This window comes from Mobula hypostoma, chromosome 1 (assembly GCF_963921235.1).
Source record: "Mobula hypostoma chromosome 1, sMobHyp1.1, whole genome shotgun sequence".
In the NCBI taxonomy this organism is placed as follows: domain Eukaryota; kingdom Metazoa; phylum Chordata; class Chondrichthyes; order Myliobatiformes; family Myliobatidae; genus Mobula; species Mobula hypostoma.
This window is the reverse complement of record NC_086097.1, coordinates 57,416,133-57,443,111: the sequence shown is the minus strand read 5'-3', so window position 1 is coordinate 57,443,111 and position 26,979 is coordinate 57,416,133. Positions and strand designations below refer to the sequence as shown.

General features: G+C 39.5%; 1 protein-coding gene across 1 annotated transcript in view; it reads right to left on the bottom strand.

The window, feature by feature from the left end:
• The window catches only part of kiaa0586 (KIAA0586 ortholog), a 538,659-nt gene that overhangs the window by 219,150 nt on the left and 292,530 nt on the right, over positions 1–26,979 (bottom strand). Inside the window, exons 15-16 of the mRNA XM_063049620.1 lie at positions 13,285–13,471; positions 11,340–11,540 (exon numbers count right to left, since the gene is read on the bottom strand). Coding sequence (XP_062905690.1) covers positions 11,340–11,540; positions 13,285–13,471 — 388 coding nt within the window. The remainder of the gene's footprint in view (positions 1–11,339; positions 11,541–13,284; positions 13,472–26,979) is intronic.

The following is a 26,979-nucleotide window of genomic DNA, read 5'->3' as shown; positions in this document are numbered from 1 at the left end:
GAACTCAGCAGGCTAGGCAGCATCTATGGAAAAAAGTACAGTCGACGTTTCAGGCCATACATATGCCGGTGATATTAAATCTGATTCTGATTTTTGAATCAGGCAATACTATAAAAATGGAAATGGTGCAGATGTGTGGTGCATAGCTCACTAAGGACTGGACAACAACATCAATGTTGCAATTAGCTTATTTCAATCTCAGGCAGCTTCCAGGGAAAGTATCTATGCAATTGAGTTTGCAATGGAGATCAAAAAATGAGAGCTTCCGTAAAATCAGTTGGGTGAAATTTTTTGTCATCCAGAATTGGCATGAAAAAGAAGCAGCTAGAGAGTTTGGAAAGTGGGTGATTCAACAGTGGTGGGACCAACATACTATAAAGGAACTAGCAGGAAGCCATGTGTAGATCCTTAGGGGAACATTAGTGGTAAGAGTGTGCAGATGGGAAAGTACACTTTAACAAGAAACCATCTGTATTGATTGGACTGGAAAATCATATTCTTATAGTTAAGATATTGGGTAAAGAACAAGAAAAAATTACATGCATGCAAATCAAAGACCAGCCATTTGTCAAATTTAAGCTGAACTCTAAGACAAAGGGAGTTTATAAAACCGCTTTGGTTTTCTGCACCTTGATCTCAGATTTGGACTGATTATGCAGGTTTAATGTTACGTTTTCAGCCAAACGAACACAGGACTTATATACATCAATGCAAAAGTAAAGATTTAACTGTACTCTCCAGATGTAGAAAAGCAGTTTCAGTATCAAAGTTGAAAAGTTCAAAGTAAATTTCAAAGTTCAAGGCAAATTTTATTACAGTATCTCTTGCATATATATTTCACCATATACAACCCTGAGATTCGTTTTCGTGCAGGTATACTCCGCAAATCTATAGAACAATAACTATAAAAGGATCAATGAAAGATCAACTAGAGTGCAGAAGACAACAAACTATGCAAACACAAATATAAATAAATAGCAATAAGTAACAAGAACATGAGATAACAAGATAAAGAGTCCTTAAAGTGAGATCAATGGTTGTGGAAGCATCTCAATGGATGGGTGAGTGAGTGTAATTAAGCCCTTTTGTTCAAGAGCCTGATAGTTGTGGGGCAGTAATTGTTCTGGAACCTGGTATTGGCTGTCCTACGGCTCTTGAAAAGAGCATGGCCTGGGTGGTGGGGATCTCTGATAATGGATTCTGCTATTCTATGACAGTGGTTCATGATGATGTGCTCAGTGGTTGGGAGGGCTTTAGCCATATTCACTACTTTCTGTAGGATTTTCCATTCAAAGGCATCGGTGTTTCCATACTACAGGCTGTGATGCAGCCAGTCAATACACTCTCCACCACACATCTGTAGAAGTTTGTCAAAGTTTTAGATGTCATGCTGAACCTCCGTAGACTCCTAGGGTAGTAGAGGCGCTGCTATGCTTTCTTTGCAATTGCACTATGTGCTTGGTCCAGGACAGATCCTCTGAAACACCCACGAATTTAAAGTTGCTAACTCTCTCTACCACTAATCCTTTGATGAGGACTGGCTCATGGACCTCTGGCTTCCTCTCCTGAAGTCTATAATCAATTCTTTGGTCTTGCTGACATTGAGTGAGAGTTTATTGTTATGACACTACTCAACGAAATTTTCAGTCTCCCTCCTGAATATTGATTCATCAGCACCTTTGATACAGCCCACAACAGTGATGTCATCAGCAAACATGAATATGGCATTGGAGCTGTGCTTAGACACAGGTGTAAGGCAGGTAGAGCAGAGGGCAAAGCACGCAGCCCTGTGGTGCATCTGTGCTGATGGAGATCGTAGAGGAGTTGTTGTTGCCAATCTGAACTGGTTGGGGAAACCCAGGATCGAATGGCACAAAGAGGTATTGAAGCCAAGGTCTTGGAGGTTATTGATAAGTTTTGAAGGGATGATCGTATTGAGTGTTGAGCTGTAATCAATACAGAGCATCTTGATGTATGTATCTTTGCTCTCCAGATGGTCCACGATTGAATGAAGAGCTAATGAGATGGCAACTGCTGTTGCTCCAGTAGGCAAAATGGAGTGGATCAAGTCATTTCTCAGGCAGTAGCTGATAAGTTTCATCACAAGCCCCTCAAAACACCTCATCATTGTGGATGTAAGTGCTACTGGGCACCACACTCTTCTTGGGCACTGGTATAAACGAAGCAAGAAGGCGGCATGAGAAGGCCTTGGTGAAAAAGTTCTATTCAAAAGGTTCAAAGGAGCATCTAAACAAGCCTGATGCATTTTAGAAACAAGTCCTGTGGACTGATGAAGTTAAAATAGAACATTTGGCCACAATGAGCAAAGGTATGTTTGGAGAAAAAAGGGTGCAGAATTTCATGAAAAGAACCCCTCTCCAACTGTTAAGCACGGGGGTGGATCGATCATGCTTTGGGCTTGTGTTGCAGACAGTGGCACGGGGAACATTTACTGGTAGAGGGAAGAATGAATTCAATTAAATACCCGCAAATTCTGGAAGCAAACATCACACCGTCTATAAAAAGGCCAAAGGTGAAAAGAGGATGGCTTCTACAGCTGGATAACGAACCTAAACACACCTCAAAATCCACATGGACTACCTCAAGAGGCGCAAGCTGAAGGCTTTGTCATGGTCCTCACAGTCCCCCGACCTAAACATCATCGAGAATCTGTGGACAGACCTCAGAAGAGCAGTGCATGCAAGACAGCCCAAGAATCTCACAGAACTAGAAGACTTTTGTAAGGAAGAATGGGCGAAAATCCCCCAAACAAGAATTGAAAGACTCTTAGCTGGCTACAGAAAGCGTTTACAAGCTGTGAAACTTGCCAAAGGGGGTGTTACTAAGTACTGCCATGCAGGGTGCCCAAACTTTTGCTTCAGGCCCTTTCCCTTTTTTGTTATTTTGAAACTGTAAAAGATGTAAATAAAAAAGTAATCTTGCTTAAAATATTAAAGAAATGTGTCATTTTTAACTTTATGCCTTTTGGAAATCAGTTCATCTTTTACTCACTTAGCTATTCACAGTTACAGAAATTTTGACCAGGGGTGCCCGAACTCTTGCATGCCAATGTAAGCACATTCCTCAGACTCCTATGCACCAGAGAAAAATGCCCCCAGCTGAGCAATCTCCTTAAAACTCAAGCCCTCATCAGGATTATGCCAGGTATCAGGAAATAAAAATATGAAGAATGGCATATCAATTCTAACTGTTTTCATTAGAAGATTTTATGGGTTTTGTTTAATGGAAATGTTTAAATTTATGAAGTGACAGGATAGGGTAGATATAAACAGATTGCTTTAGGGCTTGAGAGATATGAACCAGATATGAGCTATAAAGGTAAATGAAAAAGGAATAAATGAAATGCATAGTAAAGATCATTGTATGGCTCTGGAATGCATTATTTAAGTTAATGAATAATCATGTCCGCATTAAGAATAAATTAGATAAACTGTTATAGCAGAGGTGGATTAAGGTATTGAAAACACTGAATGCAGGGGATTAGAGCTGCTGTTTGGATGAAGAATAAATATAAATACTGAGTGACTGAGCCAAATTACCTGATTTTATATTACAATTTCTTTTCAATTCTTTGACCTATTCTCTCTATTCCCAAATGTTATTGACTTGGAAAACCTTAATAATTTTTGCTTTCATTCTTCTGTACTCTAGCAAACAGAATTGTAATTCTCTTACCTTAACCTCATAAGAAAAAGGGGCAAATGTAAAATATAGAAAACTGTTTTGAGTAGATAACATAGAAAAATCAAATCTACCCCTGGGATCTTGGAAGGTCAGCATAATGAAGATGAAATTAGCAGTTTAATTCAGCCATCATAATTGGAGGAAAAAAACACACTGCTAAGCCCAGCCTAGCATTTCAAAGGCATGACAACTCCCTGGGTCAGCCTAACAAACACATTTTTTTCTTCAGAGGTTTGATAAGATGAAAAATGGCATATAAGGTGGTTATTTACTAGCTTTGGTTAAATCAAGAGCTTCTCCCAAATCTTTAACCTCAATGGGAACAAAGGCAGCAGGCACAAGGCAACATTGTCAACTAAACATTTAAACTTAAAGTCTTGACATCACCATCATTTTGACTTGGAAATATACTTTAATTCCTCTAGCACTGCTGGATCTAAATCCTGAAACACCTTACTAAACAGTACTACAGGCATACTTTCACCAGGTCTATTGAAATTCAAGGGCAATTAAAAATGTACAATAAATGTCGTCCCATCCTGTAAATTAAAAAATAATAAGTTCACTGATACTGTTTTCTGTAGTCAATTTTATATCCATGTTGTTATTGTCCCCAGCTCAATGAGCCTTAATTTTGCTTCGTTGTAAGGGCTTCTGAAAGGCCATGTACATAAAAGCAACTGTACTACCTTCATCAACTGTTTGTTAATCATTTAAATTAGTCAAACACAATTTGACTTTAACAAATACAAGCTGAATATTAATACTTAGCATACACTTTTCCAATTGTCAGCTAATATTGTTTCAATTAATGCCTCTAAACACTAGTCTACCACTGTTGGGCTAAGTGATTTCTAATTTCTGGTTTTATCCCTCTGTTCAGTTTCAAACAAGGGTTGACACAGTTTCCTTTTGTCTCACAGATGCTTGACCCTCTAAGTCCTCCAGCAATCATACTTTGGCAATTACTGTCCATTCCTAATTGCCCCGAAATAAAGGGGCAGATAAATGTCAACCATAAAGGTCTGGAGTTACATTTAGGCTTGGGTAAGGATGGTACATTTTCTTTCCTGAGGGACATCTGTTAACCAGATTAGTTTTTAAGACAATCAAACATTTCAAAGCTCCTATTATCAAAATTAGCTTTATGTTGCATTTTCAGATTTTTATTTGTTTGTCTTTAAATGCCTCAGCTGTTGTGGAGAGATTCAAACACATTTATTCTCAACCAATGCTCCTGATCTCGGGTGTCTAGTCCAGTAACTTAACCACATGCATGCTGCCCCTTCCCCTATGGATTTGCTAACTTCCCCACATGGATATTGTCCTTGCTAAAGAGAGGTCCTTATCATTAAATTGTGACCAAAATATAACCGCTGTTATATTTCATTTTGCCTTTTCACTCCAGGTTTTTTCCAATCATTCACTTTTAATAATTATAATTTTGCTAGGCTGTTCTTAATCACATGATAAACCAATTATTTTGCATTGTCTGAATATGACTTCCAATGCTTACAAATTTTGTTGAAGTAAATTGATTGGAAGGTAATATATCAATTGCATGATATAAAGCAGTCAATCATGAGTTTACGCTTACATCAAAGCCAGAACAAAAGCCCTCAACTAAGGCCACACTTCATTACATCTGTCAAGAAATGAATTTACATAACTGGGGTGTAAAGACTTGCAAGATTTTTTCTTTGTGACAGTATTGCTAATTAATTTATGATCACATGTTCCGATGTTTTCTACTCCTTTATGATAATTAGTTGTTCCTAAATCAACCTGAGAGGAATAGATCATATTCCATTTTGGTCATTTTGCAGCTTTATATGTAGGCAAAGCATTACAATTAACTTCTAAATATAGACCAATACAAAATAAAAAATGAAATGCTTCACTTTGCCAAGACATGGCTGCCTCAAAGCTGTCAACACCACTAAGCACAGAAGTGTCAACAGTGACACTGTGGCAACTACAGACTAATGACTTCATGACATTGCAGATATAATTACAGACTGGCAATGGATTTTAATTAGTTAAACTTTCAGTCTCATGTTTAGTGTAGCCTGAACCTCTACAGGCAGCTGAACATTTGCAAAGCCTGTATTGGTCACTGCACTATTTTAGGGTCCTTTTTACTTAAGTGCAATAAAGTTGGACTTCACCTAAATGCTAAAAAGACTGAGTACATGGCGTTTAACTGTGACGCAGGTACTCTCAAGACTGTAAAGAATGATACCATTAAGAAAGTCTTTGAATAGAAGTACCTCGGGTCAAGAATGATGAGTTTGGAGAAGGACATAAAGATACAAAAGGTGCTGGCGTGGAGGGCTATGAACGACTTGAAGGAAATCTGGAAGTCAAACCTGACCAGAGGGCTTAAAAAGAGGATCTTCATAGCGGTCATAGAGTCCATTCTCATGTACAGATGTGAGACGTGGACACACACCAAGACTATGCGAAAGTCTCTAGATGGTTGCTATACACGAATGCTCCGGATGGCTCTTGACGCAAGTTGGCAACAGCACATGACAAACGTCGAGCTTTATGGTGACCTACCGATGCTCACCACTAAAATCAAGGCGAGAAGACTACAACTAGCGGAGCACTGTCTACGCCACCCCGAACTACCTACCAGCCTAGTCATCATATAGGAGCCCAAGCAAGGGAGGATGAACCCCGGGCGCCCTCCCAAGACTACGGTCAACATGCTCCTAGAAGACAGTGGCGCGGCTAATATAGATGAACCGAACACACTGATGAGGGAGAGGGAGAAGTGGAGAGTCCATCTTCGTGCCTGACTCCGGCCCCCTAGGCCTGAGTCAACGTAGTGGTAGTAGTTTTATTTAGGAGTTAAGCAGTGAATATTATAAAGATTCTTTTTGCTCATATGATAAATGAGGTATTTTAAACCTGCAGTGCACTGTATAAAACCTGAGTTATGCCACATTTGGAGTATAGCATGCACTTGTGATCGCCATATCACGGCAAGGATGTGGAAGCTTTGGAGAGGGTGCAGAAGAGGCTTATGAGGATATTCTCTGGATTAGAGAGTATTAGCTATAAGGAGAGGCTGGACTGTTCTCTCTGGAGGCTGAGGGGTGACTTAATAGAATTATGAGTGCCATAAATAGGATACATAGTAAGAATCTTTTTACACAGAATAGAAATGTAAAATAGTAGAGTACTTGTACACAAGTATAGTAAAAATTCCAGTTACAGAATCTTCAACAACATATATTCGAGATCCTGTTTTGCAAAAATCTAAGTGCAGCTTGAGTTATTTTGTAAATCAAATTGAATTCAATGAAAATGAATATTAATCTAATTCATTCATTCAGGGTTAGAAACGTAAAACATAAAACTCTACAGCACAGGAACAGGCCCTTCAGCCCACAATGTTCAGCCAAACCAGCTAAAAAGTAAATCAAAAACTCCCAAATACTAATCCCTGCTTCCTACACAATGTTCATATCCTTCCATCATCCTCACATTCATGTGCCTAACTAAATGCCTCTAAAAAGCCTCAAACATATTTGCCTCTACCATCATACCAGGCAGTGCATTTCTGGCATCCACCACTCTCTGAGTAAAAAAATCTTACCCTTCTCATCCCATTTGAACCTACCCCTTTCACCTTCAATGCATGCCCCCTAGTATTAGACATTTCTAAACCACTCATAATCTTATAAACCTCTATCAGACCTCCCATCAGCCTCGCCAATCCAAAGAAAACAACCCAAATTTGTCCAGCCTCTCATGATAGCACATGCCCTCTAAAGCAACAGCATCCTGGTAAACCTCTTCTGCAGCCTATCCAAGGCTTCAACATCCTTCCTATAGTGGGCCGACCAGAACTGTATGCAATACTGCAGACGTGGTCTAACCAGAGTTTTATAATGTTGCAACATAACCTCTGGACTTTTGAACTCAATGCCTTGACTAATAAAAGCAAGCATTTCACAAGACTTTTTAACCACCCTACTGACCTGTGTAGCCACTTTCAGGTAGCTTTAAACTTGGACCACAAGATCTCTCTCCTCAGCAACATTGTTCAGGATCTTGCCCTTTACAATGCACTGTCTCCTTGCATTAGCAACACCTCATATTTATCTGGGTTAAACTCTATCTGCCATTTCTCTGCCCGTATCTGCAACTGATCTACATTGTACCGTATTCTTTGCCAGTCTTCCACAACACCACCAATCTTAGTATTATCCGCAAACTTACTAACCCACCTACATTTTCAACAAGGTCATTTATATACATCATAAAGAGCAAATGTCTCAGTACAGATCCCTGTGCAACACCACTAATTACAGACCTTCAGCTTGAATAAGTCCCTTCAACCACTACCCTGTGTCTTATATTGGCAAGCCAGTTCTGAATCCACACAGACAATTCATCGTGGACCCATGCATCTTAATCTTCAGGATTACCCTCCCCTGAGGGACTTTGTCAAATACTGTACTAATATCCATGTAGGCAACATCCACTGCCCTACCTTCTTCAATCTCTCTCAACACCTTATCACAAAATTCAATCAAGTTGGTAATACACGACCTGCCACATAAAAAGCCATGCTAGCACTCCCTAGCTAGGCCATGGGTTTTCAAATGCTCATATATCGTATCACTAAGAATTTTCTCCAGTCCTTACAACTGACATGAGGCACACCGGTCTATAGTTCCCAGATTTTCCCTTGTTCCTTTCTTAAATAGAGTACAACATTTGCCACTCACCAGTCCTCCAGGACCTTGCCTATGGCTGGAGAGGACACAAAGATACTGGTCAAGGGCCCAGCAATCATCACCTCTCTGGACATCCAAGGTTCTCTTATCTTTCCATCCTTGTCCTAACAGGAATATATCTTTCCTGTACTCTGTGCAATTGATCCTTAAACACCCTGCACATGTCTGATGTGGACTTGCCGGAAAAAAAGATGTTCCCAATTAACTCTTCTTAGTTCCTGCCTAATGCCTTCGTAATTTGCCCTACTCCAATTTAAAACTCTCCTGCAAGGACCATACCTATCCTTACCTGCCACTATCCTGAAAGCAATGGAGCTGTGGTCACTGTTCACCAACTGCTCACCCACTGAAAGGTTGGTCACCTGGCCAGGCTCATTACCCCACAGCAAGTGCAGTATAGGTCCTCCTCTCGTTGGACCATCTGCAAGTTGACTAAGTAAACCCGCCTAGACACACTGAACAAATTCTGCCCTATCTAAACTCCTTGCAATACGAAGGCCCCAGTTTATATTAAGGAAGTTGAAATCCTAAGAAACTAAAAAGTGTTGATTTTCCAAAGTATCTACTGTTGATTATTACTGTTGCTAACTAAAAAATGAAATTTCCTGAACACTTATCTGCAAGAGAATCCTTCAGTACAAACAATTAAAAATGCAAACGTGTCTTACTCAAATTCCTGCCATTAGTATTTAATTTGATAATTTAACATGCCTTTGCTTCTTTTTTTTAATTTAAAACTTCAATTGCTTCTAATATCCTTCATGAATTTCATGTGTACATACAGGGAGCCTCTGTATTAATGCTTAAGACTAAAGTTCAATGGCTCTTCAATGAAGCTTGGCAGCAGGGTAGCTGAATGACCTTCAATGGCACAGCATTAGCTGGAACCAGTAACACTTTACCATTGCATTTAATGAGGGCAATGCCTCAACAGGGTTTTCTTAAATATTCTGCAGTTTATCTTATTTTTCTAAAGAAGATAAATGGTGTGCCAAAATGCCACATGAGTTGTTTTCCACCTCTCAAAACAACTTTTGAATTGTGCTACCATCGGGATTAGCAAGAATGTTTGACGCATTTCAGCAGAAGTTCAAGAGGGCTGGAAGCACCTGAACTACACAATCTAACAGACCAAATGATTATCAAACATGCCAGTGTTTACCCACATTTGAAAAGTAACTTTAGTTGAAAATATACATGAAAAGGGAATTGTGTCAACATAGGCTAAATCTGTGGCTGAATGTTACTGCTTTAGATCTTCAATGCAAAGTTGTCACAATAAAATAATTTCTGGTAAAGTGTTTAAAATTCCACATTGAAACATAATATTAACACTCAAAGTAAGAAACATCAATAAATCTCCTGTTATCGGATGCCTGAAGTCACTGAGCAATAGAAACACATTTTTAAATCTCCTCCTCCCTTCATTGATACTTTCAATTAATTCCTGCATCCCCTTTTAACTTATTTTGTCCTATTCAGTACATTTTGTCCCTGACATAAAATTTACGTTGATCTAATTAATTTACAATTTCCTTTTTCAAATCCCTTTCCCCACCTTGTTGTTCTTCTTTTAATTACACTGGACAGCAAATATTTTCAGACTGCTTGAAGCTGAACACCAAATATAATTTCAGACTACTTGTATCACGTAGGAATTTGGAGAAATAAGAAATTAACTATTTTTGAATATAATACATTTAATTGCATAATAGTACTGGCGCTTTGTAATAGTTTAACGAAGTTAAAAATATTTTGTTGATGATTTTCATTTGTACTCAGTGTCTAAGGTTTCTTGCTTAAGTGTCTAACTATAATCAGCCAGTATTGAATGATTCCAGTTACCCTGATACAATTTCTCTATGACCATGTTCTGGCGAAACTTTTCACCATGCTCTTCACTAACAGTGCCAAGGTTTGCAGGGAAGAAGTCTAAATGGGAATTCATTAATTAATCTTTATTGACATGTTGCGCTTCATGGTTTTGTATGCTGGAAGCATGTTGTCAACCAGCTGCACATAATTTGGTGCTCTGTAGTTGCGAAGAAAATCTTCTACATCATCCTTGAATGCCTTTTTTTCAGTTCCACCAGAAGTTCTTCAAATTGCCTGTTATTGATAACCATTTGATTTGTGGACCAACAAAATGTCTTCCTTAATCTTGGCATCAGTTATTCTGGGAAACATCTATCTCGAATATCGGAATCCTTCACAGCAATGTTTGTGCCTGGTGACAGCAGATTCCATCCTTGCAGTCTTGACCCCAGTAATACTGCTTTTGCCTTTGACAAACCCAATTCTCTGACCAGATCATTTAACTCAGATTGAGTTATCAGATGAGGCTCATTTGACATAAATGTTCAAAATCTGTGTCGCTTTCCATTCCTGGCTCATGCATCGTGACATCTTCGTCTGCCTCTTCTAGACTCCATGTCTCTGATGTCTGCAGTACTGGAAGATTGTCATCATGCGGCACAGTCCCATGGCTGACAGGACATTGGGTATTCAAAAAATTTCTTGTTTTTAGCAGAGAAACCAGACACACTGGTCAGACAGAAGTAGCTGTCTGTCACGTGATCCTTCTACTCTCGCCATATCATTGGGACAATGAAAGGCATTGACTTCCGAGTTTTGGCCAAGCTCTAGGATCGACATCTCAAATCTCTTACTAACTCTTCTTTCAGCTAGTCCTGACGAAGGGTCTCGGCCCAAAACGTCGACTGTACCTCTTCCTACAGATGCTGCCTGGCCTGCTGCGTTCACCAGCATTTTTTGTGTGTGTTGCATGAATTTCCAGCATCTGCTGATTTCCTCGTGTTTGTGTGACAAGCTAGATCTTAACATTTTGAAATAATAATCTAGACTAGACATTGAACATACCTAAGGCAATTGCCATTGGGACAAGATGCCCTTCAACTGGGCCTGAAATGATGGATCCAGACATTATCTGATGAGAAGGACTAAAAAGATACTGGTCGCTCTGAAAATGTGGAGCAGGAGGCTGCTGCCTTACTGGGAGAATTAAGTCTGGCTTGAATACAGAGGGAATAGTTTGTGTTCTTGCAGATTTCACCTTGACACCTATTAAAATAGAAGCAAAACAGGTATGAAACTTCTGTAGTAACTACAGTACATTAGTTTAAAGAATTCCTTACAAAGGGCATAGGTGTTTCTTCCTTACGTACTTGACTATTATTACAAAAATATTTTTCTGAATACTTGAAGTGCAGTATCCCAGAGGTCATATGTGCAGTTTCACACTAAGCAAAATACTAGCATTCCAAACTCATTCATATATGAAGAGTAAATGTTTGAAGTCATTTTAATTTTCCCATTTTTCCCATTAATTACAATTATGACTGAAGATTTGAACACTCATTTAAGAATTTCACGACTATTTTCATTTATTTCCATAGAATCAATGGTCAAATTGTACCGATATCAGAGCCTAAGCTGATTATGGACCAGAAAATTTTGGACTTGTTTGGCCAAACATGCAAGTTTGAGATACTCTAAGGTCAGAAGATGACATGGCTCCTTCGCTGGAGTCAACATGGATCACAGTGATGGAATGGTGAAAAAAGTTTTTACAACAAGGAACATTAACATCAGGATGACAACTCCATTCACTTAATCGGAGTCATTGACTGTATGGTAAAAGGCAAGGGAAGTTGTGAAGTGAGCATTTTAATTATATCACACCACTTCAAATGTTTTCAATTACATTGCTGTATTAATTACATCTTCTAAAGCTTAAGTTTTATTTTTAAGTTTTTAAGTTATAATGTCTGCCTGACAGGATGTTTGGGGGCAGGGGCTCAGGATAAGATACTTGAGACCTGAAAACTGCTTGGAGTCTATCCAGCTTTTCAAATGGAGGGTCAAATTTTCTAACTCTCCATATCCAGAAAATGTAAATATGGTGAGCAGGCAGGGAGTCTGGGCAATAGATCACTTCAGGGTGATCCAGCCCATTTCACTTGAAAATATACATAGAAAATGCTACATTTCTCAGCAGTTGCAATATGAATGGTATGCTGAACTAGTTTTGGTGATACCTCCACTAATGAGTTGCTACACAACATAGTAAAGCATGGTTGATCTGATAATAATCTATTCCACATTTCCTTTAACAGCCTGCTTCTGGTGAGTTTCTAACTACATTGCTTTGTTTTTTAAATTATACATACATAAAAACAATTTCCTGTTGTTATTGGTAGAAGTCTAATTTTTAGCCCTACATTTTCCTTCAACCTTAAAATGACAAGAAATAATCCTGATTGATGCATTTGCACGGTAGTGTTTTACTTACTCTTCACAAGAGGTTTCAATTGATAAAAATTCTCAGTAAGTACAACCCAAGCATACATAAATTACTTTAAAAATACAAAATGAATTGTACTATAATAGATTACATGAATCTCAGCAACATTTGGAAAGTGTGCATCCATTTGTGTTTCCCTTGAAGTGAACTTGGTAATATTTTTCTCCCCAGAACATAAATATGTACATGATTAGGGGAAAAAATGAATAAATTACTGCAGACATCCTCATGTATTTCCAAGCCATTCATTGTTGCTGTAATTAAACACATCTGGTAATGACCTACTTACTGGTAAATCAGCTTAATTATCGTCTCTTCATTTAATTAAATGCAGATTCAAATTGGAATGAGAATCAGAATGAAATGTGCAAGTCCTGGCTGAATGATTAAACAAAACCAGATTTGCAAGACATTTGCTAAAGCCACATAGCAGAACAAATGTGAGAAACAATCTCATTGGTAAAACATCAAACATACTTTAAATTACAACAAATCACTCACCCTTAGTATTCTCAATTATTTTAGGCCTTTGCGTTTTGGATTTAGGGACTGGAGAATTCACCCTTAAATATGGCCCTTTTTTGTATGTACTGCGATGCCCCTGATAAAGTGCCTTTCCATATACTTTTTGGAGGTAATCTTCACCTTTTAACACTGGGGTAGGTGGCATAATCCCATCCATAGATATCTGTATTAGAAAATACAAAATTAGCTTTGTGCATTATTGTCAATTTCCAGGGGTAATTATTCACAAAAGTCATAAGCAATTATCTATTCTGCTCCTCGCCAGTATTTCTAGAAATGTGAATCTGCGGGTGGGCAAATGCAAAGGAAATAGATACATTTGTTTAGTGATGTAGGTGCAGAGCACCTGTTGAATTTTTGTCTTCAAATTATGCAGATATTTTTCTCTGCAATCATCATGAATAATGTTGGCTACTCACCAACCTGCAGATAAATTATTATGAGGAAGAAGGATAATTACAAGCTCCATCACTCTTTACCAGCTGCATCAAAGGTTGGGAAAATAGTCAGAAAGGGGACAGCACTTGTAGAAAGCAGAAAGAATAGATGTTTGGCTTCAAAGCAAAGATGTGACTGTCACTCCCGCCACAAACTCCCTCAACTGCTTTTCTTTGGTTCTGCTGGACTAAATTCAAATATTAGTACTTCTGGAGTTAGAAAATACTGCTTCTCTTTGTCATTAATGCTGTTTTCAGTTAGAAATACCCCTTTGAAGCTTCAAACCTTTCTTACAATGCTTGTCCCACCTCTTCTTCTCTCTGCAGCCTCAAATACACCATTTTTCCAGTTGAAGAAAGGGTCATTTGACCTGAATCATTCATTGTTTTTCTCTCTCCACAGATGCTGCCTGAACTGCTAACCATTTCCAACACTTAGTGTTTTCAGCCTTAAATTATTTACTTATTCAGTTATCATTCTATTATTCTTATCTTTTCAAACACTCGGTATCTATATTGACTTAAGGAGCAGAGTGCAGGATATTGAAGTTTGAACAAAACAAAATAGGTGGGAGGTCATGCTGTGATAAGGATATCCCAATTCTGCTATAGGATATAATAGATTGAGTAAATGGACAAAAACAGAGTAAACAGAGTTTGATGTTGGAAAGTCATGCATTTTAGTAAAAGGAATCAAAATGGAGAGAATCAGCAAATCAGTGGAGTACAAAACCATTTAAATGTTCCTATATACAAAACCTAAGTTAGCATACAGATGAAGTGAGTAATTAAGAAGGCAAACAGGATATTGTCTTTTATAGGGAAGGACGATAGTAAAGAAACATTGTTACAATTGTAAAGGGTAATGGAGATGCTGCACTTGGAGAACTGCTCAGTTTTGGTCTTCGTACTTAATGAAAGATAGACAAGCACTACAGATGCTGTAAGAGAATTACGTACTAGATTCGCTACGTTAACTTCTGGAATGAACAGACTGAGGGATGACTAAAAATGTTAGACCTGTACTCATTGTCTTTTAGAGAAAATGAGCAGCCAACTTATCCTAAGGAATCCTAAGAGGGCATGACAAGGTGGCTGTTGAGATGTTTCCACTAATGGAAGAATTCTAAATAAGGGGCATAGCTGCAAGATAAGGGGGCAGTTATTTGAAATGGAGAAGCACAAGAAGTTCTTATCACAGCGCTCGATAAATTTCTGAAATTCTCTTCTCTAAAATGTTGTGGTGACAAGAAAATTGGAGATGTAGAAGAAAGAGGTTGATAAATTTTGAATGGTCATTAATTGACGGCTATGTAGAACTAGCAGAATTAGACATGATAAGAGGCAGATTATTCACGATCTTATCAATTGGCAGGGTAAATATTGACGTACCCCATGAACTTAGTCTGCTCTTATCTTCTGTGAATGAACCAGGTTTAGAGTGGGAGACTTTGTCTCAAAAGGCTTCAGCAAGAATAGGCGGAGACTCTAAGTAAGCTTCTAGTAAGTTTTTTTCTTTGTCTATTCGTACATAGCTAATGCATTGAGGATGTATCCAAGGTAAACGATATGTTCTTTGTGTAAGATGTGGGAACTCTGAGAGACGTCCAATCTCTCTGATAACTGCATTTGCAAGAAGTGCATTCAGTTGCAGTTCCTTAGAGAAAGTGTTAAGGAAGTGGAGCTGCAAATGGATGACCTTCGGTTCGTACAGGAAATTGAGGAGGTGATAGACAGGAGCTACAGGGAGGTAGTCACATAAGTTGCAGGAGGCAGGTAGCTGGCTTACTGTTGGTAGAGGGAAAGGAAATAGGCAGCCAGTGCAGAGTATCCCTGTGGCCATCTCCACAATAACAAGTATACAGCATTGGATATTCTTTGTGGGGGAGGAGGGGTGGCTGGAAGAGTCTGGCTCAGTGACTCAGAAGGGAAAGGGGGAGAAGAGGAGTGCAGTCGCGATAGGAGATTCCCTAGTGAGAGAAGTGGACAGCAGATTCTGTAGATGTGAAAAAGAAACCCAGATGGTACGTTGCCTCCCACATGCCAGGATCAGGGATACCTCAGCTCAGGTCCACAGCATACTAAAGGGAGAGGGTGTACAGCCAGAAGTCGTGGCAAATATTGGTAGCAGTGACATACTGTAGGTAGGAAAAGAGATAGGTCTGGAAGGATGAAAATAGGGAGTTAGGTAGATCGCTAAAAAGCAGGACTTCAAGCGCAGTAACCTCTGGATTGCTGCCTGTGACAGCACCAGTGAGGGTAAGAGAATAGAATGATTTGACAGATGAATGCTTGGCTGAGGAACTGTTGCAGAGGGTCGTAAAGAGAGCTTTTGGTACATTAGCCTTTATAAATCAAAGTATTGAGTATAAGAGTTGAAATGTTATGGTGAGGTTGTATAAGGCAGGGGTCCCCAACCTTTTTTGCACCGCGGACCGGTTTAATATTGACATATTGACAATATTCTTGTGGACCGGCCGACGGGGGGTGGGGGGGGGGGGTGTTAATCACGACTGGAATATAGGTGATAAGTCAACTATAAGTAAATTATAAGTGGCTAATAAACTCATTTTCATTTCTAAAAAGTTTATCTAACAAATTTAATATTAAACACACAGCACAATAATTTTCCTCTCATGAATATAGTGATAAGTCAATTATGTCACTTATAAGTCAATAGCATCATAACATTTTAAGTAACATTTGGATATTAAACACACAGCACGCATTTTCCTCGTATGAACATATAAAATCATTGTAACACACCAATATCGGTGAATCAGTGGGAGCCCCGGGCTTGTTTCCCTGCAAAAAGACAGTCTCATTGAGGGGTGATGGGAGACAGCCATACTCGAAGGGGGTTCCTTATGTCTAGTCTATTCCGCTTGCCAGAGATATGATGTTGGAAATGGAAGCAACGTTTTCAGTGCTTTCGTGGCTATCTCAGGATACTTAGCCTTGACTTTGATCCAGAATGCCGGCAGAGATGTTATGTCAAACATACTTTTCAGTCCGCCGTCATTTGCAAGCTCAAGGAGTTGATCTTCTTCCTGCGCTGACATGGATGATGCATGCGTTCAAGTTCAACAGGGGTGCAGCTGACTCATTAAGGGTTACCAGATTGGCTGACCAATTCCAGAAATCTGGCTTTTTCTCAATTTGGCTGGCATCTGAAAAGTCATTTGGCTTTTTGGCTTTTTCCTGGTTTTTTTACATGCTAAATTTATCTGCACAGAAATTACATACCATCCTTTTTCTAAAACATTTTCCTTTAAGAAAAATGTGTTTTGGTCAGTTACATTTGGCAATATTTCTGCAGCCAAGAGTCTGGGCAAGAAGGCACCAACCAGCAAGTCGGCAACACAGTCACGTCACCAAATCATATCGTTTCTTCGCAGCCTGGTAGCATACGTTTTGTGGCCCGGTACTGGTCCACGGCCCAGTGGTTGGAGACCACTGGTATAAGGCATTGGTGATGCTGAATTTGAAGTATTGCATGCAGTTTTGGTCACCAAGTTACAGGATGAATATTAATAGGGTTGAAAGAGTGCAGAGAAGGTTTACAAGGATGTTGCCGGGACTTGAGAAACTGAATTACAGAGAAAGGTTTAATAGGTTAGGACTTTATTCCCTGAAACGTAGAAGAATGAGGGGAGATTTGAAACAGGTATATAAAATTATGATGGATATAGATAGAGTGAATGCAAGCAGGCTTTTTCCACTGAGGCTAGGGGAGAAAAAAAGCAGAGGACATGGGTTAAGGGTGAAGGGGGAAAAGTTTAAAGGGAACATTAGGAGGGGCTTCTTCACACAGAAAGTGGTGGGAGTGTGGAATGAGCTGCCGGATGAAGTGGTGAATGCGGGCTCACTTTTAACATTTAAGAAAAACTTGGACAGATACACAGATGAGAGGTGTATGGAGGGATATGGTCCAGGTGCAGGTCAGTGGGACTAGGCAGAAAAATGGTTCGGTACAGCCAAGAAGGGCCAAAAGGCCTGTTTCTGTGCTGTAATGTGCTATGGTTCTATGGAAGGGTTTCAGATTTCTAGATCATTGGCATCTCTTCCAGGGAAGGTATGACCTGTACAAAAAGGACAGGTTACACCAATATTCTTGCAGGTAGGTGAGCAAGAGCTGTTGGGGAGGGGTTTTAAACTAATTTGGCAGGTGGATGGGAACTGGACTGATGGGGCAGTAGATGTAGTGTGTAGTGAGGTAGGGCAAAATTGTAGTGAGTGTAATGTATTGAAGTGTAACATGGAGACAAAATCAAAAAGGGCGATGAAAACAAGACTGAATGTGCTATATTTGAATGCATGCCAATTATGGAATAAGATAGATGACCTTGTAGAGATTGGCAGGCATGACATTGTCAGCATTACTGAGTTGTAGCTGAAAGAATATTATATTGGTTAGGAGCTGAACATCTAAAGATACACATTGTATCGAAAGGACAGGTATGTAAGCAGGGTGGGTGGTCTGTTGGTAAAAGATAGCAAATCTTTAGAAAGAAGTGACATAGGCTCGGAAGATGTAGAATTCTTGTCCATAGAGTTTAAAACCTGCAAGAATAAAAAGACCCTAATGGGAGTGATTTGCAGGCCTCCGAACAGTAGCTAGGATGTGGGATACAAATTACAAGGAGAAATAGAGAAGGCATGTCAAAGGTCAATGTTAAGACAGCTATGGGAGATTTCAATATGCAGGTAGATTGGGAAAATAAGATTGGTGCTCGATCCCAAGAGACAGAATCTGTAAAATGCCCACAAGATAGCTTTTTAGAGCAGCTTGTTGAGCCCTGTAGAGGAATTCTGGATTTGCTATTCTTTCAATAGTGATCTTTCAAGAATCACAAAATTCTAAAATGGTTCTGGTGAACTGGGAGATTGCAAATAGCACCCCAGTTTTTAAGAAGGTTGGAAGGCAGAAAAAAAAGAGATTAAAGGCCAGATAGCCTGATTTCAGTAGTTGGCAAGATGTTGCCAAGGTACTTGGAAGCACATGATACACACAGCATGGTTTCCTTACAGGGAAATCTTGCCTGACAAATCCATTGGAACTCTTTGAGGAAATAACAGGCAAGATAGAAAAGGAGAGTCAGTGCATGTTCTTTGTGAGTATTGTGAGCAGTTTTGAGACCCTTATCTAAGAAAACATGTGCTGGCATTGGAAAGGGCCAAGAGGAGATTGATGAGAATGATTCCAACAATTAACGGATTAATGTATGAGGAGTATTTGATGGGTCTGTGCCTGTACTCACTGGAATTTAAAAGAATGCGGGGAATCTCATTGAAACATATTGAATATTGAAAGGCCTAGATAGAGTGAACGTGGAGAGGATGTTTGCCACAGTGGGGAGTCTAGGACCATAGAGCACAGCCTCGAAATAGAGAAAAGTCCATTTATAACAGAGATGAGGAGGAATTTACCAGAAGATGGTAAATCTGTGGAAATCACGGCCTGCAACGGCTGTGGAGGCCAAGTCATTGTGTATGTTTAAAGCAGAGGTTGGTAGGATCTTGATTAGTCAGGCCGTCAAAGGTCATGGGGAGAAGGCAGAAGAATGGGATTGATGGGGATAATAAATCAGCCATGATAAAATGGTGGGGCAGACACAAATGGCCAAATACTCTAATCTGATCCCATGACTTATGGTCCTATAGTCTTCTTAAGTTCTTACACTTATTTTCGGTAACATAAAAATACAATATTCCAAAGCAATTTAAAATGAAAATTCCCTTAATCTGTGCCTCTATATCAAATACATCATTCAAAAAGAATTCTCCATATTTTTACACCATACTCCTTACTCTAACATGTTATTGGCTGCTTATACAGTGGTATGCAAAAGTTTAGGCATCCCTGGTCAAAATTTCTGTTACTGTGAATAGCTAAGCGAGTATAAGATGACCTGATTTCCAAAAGGCATAAAGTTAAAGATGACACATTTCTTTAATATTTTAAGCAAGGTTACTTCTTTTACTTCCACCTTTTACAGTTTCCGCAATACCTGTCTCAGTCCAAAGGATTCATACTCCTTTTTGAAATATCTCCAGAAGCCTTTACCATCCATTCTTATGCTTCTTGCCAGATTACTCTCAACACTTCACTTTCCTTTTCTTCTTAAAGAGAGTGTATTACAGAACTAAATTCTAAAATTTCCTCCATCTTCGGGGTTTCTATTTGGCAATACTTTAAGTCTTTTCTTTTTATTTTCATAGTATATTTATCTTATTAGCCACAGATACTCTACTTTTCCTGTTCAATTTTATTGCATCTTAAGGGAATACAGTATGTATTTGTTGCAAGTCACATGATGATGCTTTAAACAGTAGTCATTGTACATTATCCACCATATATATTTTTTCCAAATCCCGATTATCTGCGCCAAATGTTTAACTCTTTACGCAATAAAGTCAATTTCAACTTAATACTTCCAAACTATTCAACTAAATATGGCAAAAATTAATGCTCCTCAATTTCCATCTGGAATGGTAAATCTAAAATTTGTTCCTACAATTGATACATAGAAACATAGAATAGTACAGCACAGTCCAGGCCGTTAGGCCCACAATGTTGTGCTGACCTTCAAACCCTGCCTCCCATATAAGCCCCCCACCTTAAATTCCTCCATATACCTGTCTAGTAGTCTCTTAAACTTCACAAGTGTATCTGCCTCCATCACTAACTCAGGCAGTGCATTCCACGCACCAACCACTCTCTGAGTAAAAAACCTTCCTCTAATATCCCCCTTGAACTTCCCACCCCTTACCTTAAAGCCATGTCCTCTCATATTGAGCAGTGGTGCCCTGGGGAAGAGGCGCTAGCTATCCACTCTATCTATTCCTCTTATTATCTTGTACACCTCTATCATGTCTCCTCTCATCCTCCTTCTCTCCAAAGAGTAAAGCCCTAGCTCCCTTAATCTCTGATCATAATGCATACTCTCTAAACCAGGCAGCATCCTGGTAAATCTCCTCTGTACCCTTTCCAATGCTTCCACATCCTTCCTACAGTGAGGCGACCAGAACTGGACACAGTACTCCAAGTGTGGCCTAACCAGAGTTTTATAGAGCTGCATCATTACATCGCGACTCTTAAACTCTATCCCTCGACTTATGAAAGCTACCACCCCATAAGCTATCTTAACTACCCTATCCACCTGTCAGGCAACTTTCAGAGGTCTGTGGACATTTACCCCCAGATCCCTCTGCTCCTCCACACTACCAAGTATCCTGCCATTTACTTTGTACTCTGCCTTGGAGTTTGTCCTTCCCAAGTGTACCACCTCACAATTCTCTAGGTTGAACTCCATCTGCCATTTCTCAGCCCACTTCTGCAGCCTATCAATGTCTCTCTGCAATCTTCAACAACCTTCAACACTATCTACAACACCACCAACCTTTGTGTTGTCTGCAAACTTGCCAACCCACCTTCTACCCCCACATCCAGGTCGTTAATAAAAATCACGAAAAGTAGAGGTCCCAGATCAGATCCTTGTGGGACACCACTAGTCACAATCCTACAATCTGAATGTACTCCCTCCACCATGACCCTCTGCTTTCTGCAGGCAAATCAATTCTGAATCCACCTGGCCAAACTTCCCTGGATCCCATGCCTTCTGACTTTCTAAATAAGCCTACCATGTGGAACCTTGTCAAATGCCTTACTAAAATCTATGTAGATCACATCCACTGCACTACCCTCATCTATATGCCTGGTCACCTCCTCAAAGAACTCTATCAGGCTTGTTAAACACGATCTGCCCTTCACAAAGCCATGCTGACTGTCACCGATCAGACCATGATTCTCTAAATGCCCATAGATCCTATCTCTAAGAATCCTTTCCAACAGCTTTCCCACCACAGACGTAAGGCTCACAGGTCTATAATTACGGGGACTATTCCTACTACTACATTTAAAATCTTTTACAAAATGAAAAGTTTAATAAATTTTAACTTTTTGAAAGCTTCATTCAGGCTGCCTTTGTCCACCTCGGCTGAGTGCACATTCATAGTATCACATAGGGCAAAACCTGCATCTTTATCCCAACGTAAGAGCGCTGGTCATCAATCATGCATTACACTAATCCCACCCCACTTCTCCACCCCACCACAATATATAGTAGAAAATTAACTTACTAATTAGCACAACTTATTAAAATGATTTCGGATGACAGCAACACTGAATTTTGAACATTTCAATGTACATAGGTAGTGGATAATGAGGTAGTTCAAATCCAAAAGTTTCTATACACTCAGCAAAGGCTATATTCAGACTGGGCAAAGCAGCTAAGGCTTTAATAAAGAATTCCAAATCTTAAAAAATTGCATTTTTAAGTATTGCTTATTATTAAAGGTAAGCCATGCACTAATACACTTCCAAGTTTTGTAGCTAATGAAGTTGAAAAGGCTGGATGTCAGTGACTCAGGGTTGAGGTTCAGGTCCACTAAGGACACTACAAACATCAATTGACAGATTCAGGGGTTTCAGAATAGCAGATCAGTGCAAATAAGCCAATTGTCCTCAGATCTGGTAGTCCATCTCAAGATTTTACGGACACGGTTGATCAGAATGTCCGACCACTGACTGGTCATGAATATTATAACCGTGGATGTTCAGGTTAGAAAAGGTCAGTTTGGTGAGAGACTCAGTGGTCACTGAATAGTTGACTTGCACTTCCTACATTAATCAAACGAGTCCCTTGCCAAGTTGCCATGTTCCCGTTGGAACTCAGCATATCATCATAATTTTTTGTATCTTCCTATCACTAGGATATCTTCCATTAACACCATTCCAGTCAGACTGGACACTTTTCAGTGTATTTGGCAATCGGAAAGGTATGGAACTCATTGTCCAATTCTTTAGCAACTACTGTTTTGTTCTTTAATTATTATTATAATTACAATCATGTTTTCTGGTAATTCCAGTTACATTGGATTCTATGACTGATTTTGGTTGTTTTAATAGTATGCTTGTATATACTAAGGCTGTAAGCCATACTGAGATTTTTATTAAAATAAATCACCATTTTCATTTTCCTAGTTACAACATTTACAAACTCATATTGTACATTACAGAATGAAGAATTAAGTTTTGCAATGAAAAACTTTGATCGTTCTTCCTTCCAGTTAAATTTGTAATAAGAAGTTTTTCAGAAGGAACAAATCTGTTCACGAACAGTGCTGTTTATTATTGCTTTTAATGTTATAAATTAATATTTAAAATAAAAAATATTGAATAAACACATGCTACACAGCCTAAGAAGTTAAGGTAGGGCGAAGTTAAGATGGTGCTAAACGGCGACTCCTTTCCTTGCATCTTCGGAAACAGCTCTATTTCCATCTTTAATATCTTTGTTTTTCTCTTTCAGGGTTCTTTTGAAGACCCTGACCTGGAATTACACGCTGACTTCGGTTCTTTGCGGGAATGGGACGCATTCTCGGGGTTCCATAACTGGCCGTTGTCTGGCACATCAAGGGTTCAGCCTGAGAGTCCGGCTCAAATTCGGAAGTGTAAGATCTCGGAGTTCTGGAGACGGGCGGATCAAGGGTCAGTGTCATGGGAGGAGACACGTGTGGCGTCGGGGGAGTCAGGATCTCTGCTGTGGGACCGAAGACCCGAGATCTTCATGATCTTCGGGCACAGAGCTCTGAAAAAGCGACGTAATGGACTTGTAACATCGTAAACCAGCGAGTTGTTTGTTATGTCTCCCTGCTCACTGGTGAAAAATGGAGTCGCTTTTTTCTTCCTTATTGGGGAGAGAGAGAATCTGTGGTATGTCGAATGCCGGATGAAATGCCAAATCTTTGGGGTAACTGTAAGTCTGTGTCTTTGCTATTGCTTTGCTCACACTGAGTGCTCGGTGGTAGTACCAATGCTTACTTTTTTGCTGGAGGGGGAGGGGGAATTGTTCGCTGCCGCTTACGCACTGGAGGGAGGGGAGCTGATGGGGACTTTGGGGTTCTTACGCTTATCTGTCATTCATTCTTTGGGGCACTTCTCTGTTTTCATGGATGTTTGCGAAAAAAAAACCATTTCAGGATGTATATTGTATACATTTCTCTGACATTAAACTGAACCTTCGAACCTTTGAAGAAGATGGAACACTGAAGTTGATGTACGCTATTAAATTACAGAAGGCCTCTTCTACAATCTAATAAGATGGCAGTTAACGAGTCTTCTATTCCATGTGCCTTTTATCTATACCCTCATATACACCTGTATTTGATTAACAAATAACAGGTATCTGTTTATTCTAGATTTTAAATTAACTTTGGTTGTTAATGCAAATGATATGTTTCAATGTACAAATAATAAATAAACTTGAATCTTGAAAAATCCATTAATATTTGTGGAAAAGTTCCAGATTACTACCACAGTCTTCAGCACTTCTTCATCATGATTGCATCATTCTCAAGATAATCAGGAAGAAAGCATCCCTGTGATTTTACTTTGTTAGGATCAGTATGTCAAATTTCAATAGATGTAAGGTGGAGTAAACTCTAAATGCTTGCATCACAGCCTGATATGGAGCATCCAATGCACAGGATCACAAGAGGCTGCAGAGAGCCTAAACCATCATGGGCACAACCCTCTCCATCATCAACTTCAAGATGTGACTCAGGAAGTTGGCATCCATCATTAAGGACACTAACCATTCTTGACATGCCCTCTTCTCATTACTGTTATCAGGGAGGAGGTACAGGAGCCTGAAGACGCACACTCAATGTTTTAGGAACAATTTAGGTTTGTCCCCTTCGCATCAGATTTCTGAACAGTCTATGAACCCACAAACATTACCTTATTATTCATTTTTGCAGTTTTTTTGTAATTTGTATGTTTTTATGCTGTTGCACTGTGTTGCTATTGTGAAACAACAAATTTCAAGTCATATATCAGTTATAATAATCTAATTCTAGTTACGTATCCGTTACTATCTGCTTGACTATGTGATTTAGTTTTCTTTACTTTTGTTTCTATTTGTTGCCATGGTTGCTGTTACAATTTCATTTATGAAGGATAATTATCTTGTCTTCTTTAAACATTGTTGATGCCTGTGCCCTGCTGTAAATACAGCCTAAACTACCAGCAAGACACTAAGGAACTGCTTGCACTGCAGTTAAAATTACCTAGATAATAGCCAGCAAGAGGCAGGTCAGGTAATGTAGCCCCGATATTTCTTCCTCATCAGAGGAAGACGCTGGATAATGAGACCAAGAAAACATGACTACATAAGTGGGATGTAGGAAGATAATCACACTATTGTGGATTCAGTGCGGAAGATCTGTAAAAATGAGTGCAATGGCACATTCTGGGTATGTGACAATAAAAAAACAATTTACCCTTAGAGGTAACATAGACATTAGAGATGGGACCCTAATAACCCTTAGTTACATTCATTCAGCACTCATCCTTGTGAACTCAAGTCAGCAACAAGTGCAAAATGATAACTAACATTCTTATCTCAACAATCTGACTTGCCCAGAGACAACAATAATGATTCTTCAGAGGAAGTTTCCGAACCTGAGGATGCTCCACCTATTTAGCTCTATTCACAATTTGAAGCATTCTGTGAGATAGAAATGAGTTGCAATTTGTAACTTGCATTTCATAAGCAAGAACAGACTTAAGGAACACGGCATAAAACTTGTACTGGAAAAAACAGTACAGGGCAAGCTCTGTTCAGCAGAACACAGATGGTAAACCCCTGGGGTATCAAGTAAAAGGATGCCACCAGTGCAGCAGCTAATCTTCTGGATGTTTTAGCAGATGTGATTAACACTATGTATGCTAGCAAAGAAGTTGCAGGAGCCCATTAAGGTATGATTTTATTTATTTAGAGATATAGCCTAGAACAGCGCAACAAGCCGCACCACCCAGGAACATACCGATTTAACCCTAGCCTAATCACAGGACAATTTACAACGACAAATTAATTTACTAACCAGTGAGGATGGGGCAGTTGGTATACAAGCAGGAGCAGTGTGTCGTGAGACTGTTAGGAGGATAGGCAGATGATAGGGCAAAATTGTTAGCCAGTGGGATGAGTTGCAGTTTAACAGGGGGTCAAAATCAAAAGGGGTGATGGATACAGGACTGAGGTGTAATAATTGAATGCACACAGTATATGGAATAAGGAAGATGATCTCATAGCAGAGTTAGAAATTCACAGGTATGACGTTGGGGGGGATCACTGAGGCGCAGATGAAAGGTTATAGTTGAGAGCGGAACATCCAAGGATACACATTGTATCAAAAGGACAGGCAGGTAGGCAGAGGGGGTGGTGTGTCTCTGTTGGTAAAAAACGAAATCAAATAAGAAGTATAGATTCATTGTGGATAAAGTCAAGGAACTGTAAGGGTAAAAGGACCCTGATGGGAGTTATATACAGGCCACCAAACAGTAGCCAGTATGTGGGCTATAAATTACAACAGGAGATAGAAAATGCATGCCAAAAGGGCAATGTTACAACAGTCATAGGGACTTCAATGTGCAGGTTGGCAAAATCAGGTTGGTGCTGGGTTCCAGGAGGAGAAATTTATTGAGTGCCTATGAGATGGCTTTTTAGAGCAGCTCATGGTGGAGCCCATGAGGGAGTCAGCTATTCTGGTTTGGGTGTTGTGCAATGAAACATAATTGATTGGAAATCTTAAGGTAAAAGAACCTGTAGTGGAAAGTGATCATAACAAGATTGAACTCACCCTGAAATTTGAGAAGGACAAGCTAAAGTCAGATGTATCAGTATTACAGTGGACTGAATGAAATTACACAAGCCTGAGAGAGGAGATAGCCAGAACTGATTGGAAAAGAACACCGGCAAGGATGACAGTGGAGTAGCAATGGCTGGAATTTCTGGAAGCAATTCGGAAGACAGAAGATAAATACATCCCAAAGAGGAAGAAGTATTCTCAAGGAAAGAAGACATAACTGTGGCTAACAAAAGAAGTCAAAGCCAACATAAAAGCCAAAGAGAGGGCAAATAGAGCAAAAATTAGTGGGAAGATAGAGGATTGAGAAGCTTTTCAAAACCAACATAAAGCAACTAAAAAGTCATTAAGAAGGTAAGCACAAAGTAAGAACATACGACCATAAGAAATAGGAGCAAGAGTAGGTCATCTGGCCCGTCAAGTCTGCTCTGCCATTCAATAAGATCATGGCGGACCAGGCTATGGACTCACCTCCACCTACCTGCCTTTTCCCCATAACCTTTAATTCCCCTAATATGCAAAC